This window comes from Piliocolobus tephrosceles, chromosome 15 (assembly GCF_002776525.5).
Source record: "Piliocolobus tephrosceles isolate RC106 chromosome 15, ASM277652v3, whole genome shotgun sequence".
Taxonomy (NCBI): domain Eukaryota; kingdom Metazoa; phylum Chordata; class Mammalia; order Primates; family Cercopithecidae; genus Piliocolobus; species Piliocolobus tephrosceles.
The window spans coordinates 62,659,354-62,665,469 of NC_045448.1; the positions used below are offsets into that span (position 1 = coordinate 62,659,354).

At 41.4% G+C, this 6,116-nt stretch overlaps 1 protein-coding gene across 5 annotated transcripts in view; it reads left to right on the forward strand.

Annotated features, from left to right (window-relative positions):
* COMMD1 (copper metabolism domain containing 1) overlaps nt 1-4,688 on the forward strand; it is a 230,454-nt gene extending 225,766 nt beyond the window's left edge. For all 5 annotated transcript variants that reach the window (XM_023202047.2, XM_023202046.2, XM_023202049.2 and 2 more), the window contains one exon: nt 4,453-4,688. In XM_023202047.2, the coding sequence (XP_023057815.1) occupies nt 4,453-4,563 (111 nt within the window). In that variant the 3' untranslated portion in view covers nt 4,564-4,688. The remainder of the gene's footprint in view (nt 1-4,452) is intronic.
* Nucleotides 4,689-6,116: the final 1,428 nt, after the last annotated feature.

The following is a 6,116-nucleotide window of genomic DNA, read 5'->3' on the forward strand; positions in this document are numbered from 1 at the left end:
CTTTTCTTTTCTTTTCTTTTCTTTTCTTTTCTTTTCTTTTCTTTTCTTTTCTTTTCTTTTCTTTTCCTTTCCCTTTCCTTCCCCTTCCCTTTCCCTTTCCCTTTCACTTTCTTTCTTGAGATAGGGTCTTACTCTGTTACCAAGGCTGGAGTCCAGTGGCATGATGTTGGCTCACTGCAGCCTTGACCTTCTGGCCTCAAGTTATCCTCCTACCTCAGCCTCCTAAGTAGTTGGGATTACAGGCACATGCCACCATGCCCAGCTTATTTTTATACTTTTTGTAGAGATGGCGTTTCACCATGTTGCCCAGGCTGGTCTGAAACTCCTGGCTCAAGCAATTCACCTGCTTCAGCCTCCCAAAGTGCTGGGATTACAGGCATGAGCCACCACCCCTAGCCCACATCTGCATTTGTGAATATATATATACACATATATATGTGTGTGTGTGTGTGTGTGTGTGTGTATATATATATATATGTATTTTTTTTGTTTGTTTTTTTGGAGACTGAGTCTTACTCTGTAGCCCAGGCTGGAGTGCAATGGCACGATCTCAGTTCACTGCAACCTCTGCCTCCTGCCTGAGTTCAAGCAATTCTCCTGCCTCAGCCTCCTGAGTAGCTAGGATTACAGGCACCCACCACCACGCCTGGCTAATTTTTGTATTTTTAGTAAAGATGGGGTTTCACCATGTTGTTCAGGCTAGTCTCGAACTCCTGATCTCCTGATCCGCCCACCTCGGCTTCCCAAAGTGCTGGGATTACAGGCGTGAGCCACCGCATCCGGCCTCTAAATATATTTTCAAGTACATCAGAGGTATTTTCCGTAGGGTACCACAGCCAAATGCAAAATGTGAAGAAATGTCTACATGTTAAGCCCCAGTTTAAAGGCTCTTGAATTCCTTATAAGATATTTTGATAGCATAACTAGATGAAAGTAGGCTTTGGTAATACAGTTGTAAGTAAACAATTTCAAGTGTCATATATGTTTATGTGTTGCTTTTGAAGGCTGTTAATGTGTTATTATTTCAAGGGGAGGAAGGTGAAGATTGGGATGGAAAATATATCTATTTAACTTTGGACTTCTTTATTTAGCCCACTCTTTCTCTCTAGTATTTGGCATCCCTCAAAAATAAACTGAGCTTCATTCATACATAGAGGTCCAATCACAAATTAGTCCTGAAACCTACAACAACCTACAAAATAATCCCTTAGTCAGAAAAGATCCTGGCTATTTATAAACAAGCTTTACTCAGTTGCTCCTATCTCTATGAATATTGTTCCTGGTAATCTCTTTACCTATAAATAGAAAACTAGGTGATTTATTACTGTAACTTTCTTTCACTGAGGTGAAATATAAGCTACATCATCTCTTGTATCAATGTCCTTAATATATATGTTAGTTACTGGTAATCACTAATTTCTGGACCATTGTGTCCAAGGCCAGATGTTTAAAAAATTGTTTTAGGCCAGATGCAGTGGCTAACGCCTGTAATCCCAGCTCTTTGGAAGGCCGAGGCAGGTGGATCACTTGAGGTCAGGAGTTTGAGACCAGCCTGGCCAACATGATGACACCCTGTCTCTACTGAAAAAAAAAAATACAAAACTTAGCCAGGCGTGGTAGTGCATGCCTGTAATCCCAGCCACTCAGGAGGCTGCGGCAGGAGAATCGCTTGAACCTGGGAGGCAGAGGTTGCAGATCAGGCCACTGTATTCCAACCTGGGTGACGGAGGAAGACTCTGTCTCAAAAAATATATATATATATTGTTTTAAAGTCAAACTAAAGGCCTCAGTGAAAATGAACGAAGAACAGGCTTTCACATCTGAGACCTGTTCTGAATTTTGCCAACTGAACTGCCTAATTTGTCATAAATTTGCTTTTCTTTCCCAAAGGAGATAACCCCTCCTACAGCTTGAACACTTATCAGTATTCTTTCTTTGTTTAAACTTGGTTTTTGCTTTGGACTAAATGAAAACTTGTCAAAGTTTCTAAGCTCACATATGAGACTGCACTTCTCTCCTATCCAAATACATGTTTGAGGACAGGACTCCTGTAGGCAAGGAGAGCTGCCTTCCCTAACATTGGAAGCCTTTCATCTGAGAGGCCCCTTCTTTCCCTTTGTACTTATTTCTCCCTGGGGGATATTCACTGCCATCCGTGTAGATTCAGCTTAGCAGCTTAGCAACAGCAAAATCAACTCCTGAATATTATTCTAGCTGATGGCAAAGTGACACCCTCCTTCTGAAGAAGCTTGTTGCCCTTCCTTTCCTACCCCCATCACTTTGGAGATGGGGGTAGGAAATGCCATAGTATTGTAGAGGAGGAAAAACTTTTTCTCTGCCTTCTTAGGTTCATGTATAAGGCCTGCAAATTAAACTGACAAAAGTTTCACAGGAGAAAAAAAAATTACAAATTTTACTGATGTCAGTATTTTTAATTTTGTATGCACACAAGCTTAACGGAAAAAAAAAGAAAATGAAAACCCAAAGAGGCAGTTAGACTTGAAAGCTTGCATACCATTTTAACAAAGGAAGATAAATTGTGGAGAGAAGTGACTGTGACTAGACAAAGGAAAAAGGGTTTGGTCTTCTAAAGGTGGTAAATTATGGGAATTAAAAATATGGTGAATCTAATGGTAGATAAAGAGTTATTTTACTAAGGTTTGTGCAGACTCATCATGGTGTCAGCTTTCCATCTTTTTCATGCCCATAAAACTTCCCCAGAGAGGGATTTATGGCAGTTCTCGCTGTCTCTTTTTTTTTTTTTTTTTTTTTTGAGATAAGGTCTCACCCAGGTTGCTAGGCTCACTCCACCTCTTGGGTTCAAGCAATCCTCCAACCTCAGCCTCCCAAGTAGCTAGGACTACAGGTGCACACCACCCTGTCGGACTTTATTTTATTTTATTTTTTATCTTTAGAGATAGGGTTTCATTATCATTGCCCGGGCTGGTATTGAACTCCTGGCTTCAAGTGATCCTCCTGCTGCAGCCTCCCAAAGTGCTGGGGTTACAGGCATGAGCCACCATGCTTGGCCTGGCAGTTCTCATTTTTTAGAAGTTTCTGCTCTTGGCCAGATAAGGGAAATCTCCAAGACTTCTTTTTCCATCTGTTGAGTCTCGATTGCCTTCAGCGCAAAATAACTTATATACCAGAGTGGCATAGTTGGGGCTGGTATATTCTGATGCTTTTCAGTAGTTAGAGAGGAAAATACAGAGAAAAGAACATTGACTTGGTGACTGTCATCAACAGAGGTACATTAGTTAGCCACATCATTTAACATGCCTGGGACTTAATTTAATTATCTAGAAAACAAGGCAATTGGATTATATGCTCTGTAAGGATTCATACTGCTCTAAAATTACTTGATAATTGTTCTTAAGGATTTTGAATGTAGTTGTTCTTAGATACATAAAATATATCCTTGTCTCTCAAGATAATGCAGTTGTAGAATTTGTCCAGTGTACATGAAATTCCTGCTACCATAACTCAGAGATCTTACGACTGGGCAACATACTAAGCCCTGCCTCTCCACCGTCTCTACCAAAAAAAATTTTTTTTTAATTAGCTGGGTGTGTTTGTGCATACCTGTAGTCCTAGCTACTCAGGAGGCTGAGGTGGGAGGATCGCTTTAGCCCAGGAGTTTGAGGCTACAGTGAGCTATGGTCATGCCACTGCACTCCAGTATGGAGGGCGAAAATAATAGAGGGGAAAAACAAAATCTTATTTTTTGGTATCTACCATCTACCTAACCTCAGATTGACTGACGAAGCCTCACAGAGGGAATGTATTTAAGGGAGCTGTGAGGAGGGTTGGCTTGCAGCAAGTGGAAGGGCCCCAGAAATGTTTGTTGCTAGTTCAAGATCTGGTTATCTCTTAGTTATCTGGCTCATGTTTCCCAAGCAACTTGTCACAATTTCCAGCATAACCACTAAATCCAAGTTAGCTCACTTCCCGGACTAACTCAAGAGTCCATCAGAGTCAGTCAAAATTCTCTTCATTTTTGTAATCTAAAGTGCTGTGGAGACAGTATAGACTTCGGAGTCATCCAGAGCTGAGAGTTCACTGTCTGATTCTGCCTTTTTATGGCATTTATTTTTGGTACAGGTTAACCTCTTTGTGCCTCAGGGTCCTCATTTTTAAAACTACTCAAGTTCTTACCTTAAAAATTATTAGAGGATCAAATGAGATGACAAAGAGGAAGAGCTTCTCATATGTCTCCTAGTGAGAACATCTGACATTTGTACGCCTCTTATTTATTAATACGAAACACCATCATAAAAGCACTTTTATTTAGAGCATTATGTGGATATGCTTTGCTGGGTAAAATATCACTTTGATATTAAGGTCTGAGCTGGGCTTGCTGGATTGGGACCCTGGGTATTTTGAGTTTGGTCATGCCAGATGGCCTTGGCTATCTTGTGGTTTCCCTCTAAAATATCCTTTTATGTTTTCTAGAAATCTGAATTTCTGTGTTTGGAATTTGATGAGGTCAAAGTCAACCAAATTCTGAAGACGCTGTCAGAGGTAGAAGAAAGTATCAGCACACTGATCAGCCAGCCTAACTGAAGATGACGTATGAAGGAGTTGGAATTGTTGAAACCAAGGTGTTCATGATCCCTCTCCACTGACCTTTTTTAAAAAAATTCTTGTGCCCGCATTGGTATTAAATCCTCGCATTCAATCTTCCCGCCTCTGCTTGCTGAGATTTCTTTTTTCTAGCTTTCATTTACTTTTACAGTCGTTCCAGTGCAGAGGTTCTCACTCTTCAGTGTGCATAAATGTTATAAGGGGTACTTGTAAAAGCATTCACTTTTTTGTTGTTATTGTTAAATTCAGAGTCTTGCTCTGTCACCCAGGCTGGAGTGCAGTGGTACAGTCATGGCTCACTGCAGCCTCAAGCTCCTGGACTCAAGCGAGCCTCCCATCATCTCAGCCTCTCAAGTAGCTGGGACTACAGGTCCATGCCACCACACTCAGGTAATTTTTTTTTTTTCTTTGAGACAGAGTTTCGCTCTTGTTGCCCAGGCTGGAGTGCAATGGCATGATCTTGGCTCACTGCAACCTCCGCCTCCCAAGTTCAAGCAATTCTCCTGCCTCAGCCTCCTGAGTAGCTGGAATTACAGGCATGCACCACCATGTCTGGCTAATTTTGTATTTTTAGTAGAGATGGAGTTTCTCCATGTTGAGGCTGGTCTCGAACTCCTGACTTCAGGTGATCCGCCCGCCTCAGCCTCCCAAAGTGCTGGAATTACAAGCGTGAGCCACCACGCCCAGCCTGTTTTTTGTATTTTTTGTAGAAATGGGGTTTCACCATGTTGCCCAGGCTGGTCTGGAACTCCTGGGCTCAAGCGATCCTCCCACCTTGGCTTCCCAAAGCCCAAAGTGCTGGGATTACAGGCATGAGAAAAGTGTTTACATTTAAAAAAAAAAAAAAAAAGCCGGCTTCCAGGGCCCTATCCCCAGAGACTTGGATTCAATAGGATTGGGGCAAGAGGGATCAACAGTGGAAATCCTTGATATAGTGGTTTTAAGAATTTATACATGATAAATCATGCAGGAATTATTTTTAAAGTAGAAAAAAAGCTTTTATCATGTAAGTATAGGGCTGACCAAAGTGCTATGTCCTTAGCTGAGGCATAGGAGCACCTACCTAACCTAGAAAAGATATACCTGACCCCAGTTAAAACCTGAGATGCTTCTGAAACTGATTTGGGCATTTGGATTAGTTCTGCTTAAATCTGGGGCAGCTGATTTGATCTGAACTACTGAGAGACTCAGGTTTTTCTGGAACCTAGAATGAAATTGGTCTCACAACAAAGGGACTCCCTTCACTTGCCTCAAGTCAGGATCGTGGGAAGGGGCAGATGTCTGCTGAGACTGACGTGAGGTCTTTTACCTCAGAAAATTTTACCTGAGTCATTAAAATAAAACCCCTTTCAAAAAATGTCTTTAAGAAAAACGAGTGTAATAAAAACTAGGTCCTACTAGAGAAGTTACCAAACACCAAGAATATTCCAAAGGAGGAGGCTGTCAACCAGCATATTGAGGCTATGGTCCTTGTTGAACAGGTTTTGTCATCTGATACTGATAATATTTAGAAATCTAAGATGCCTTTGGGG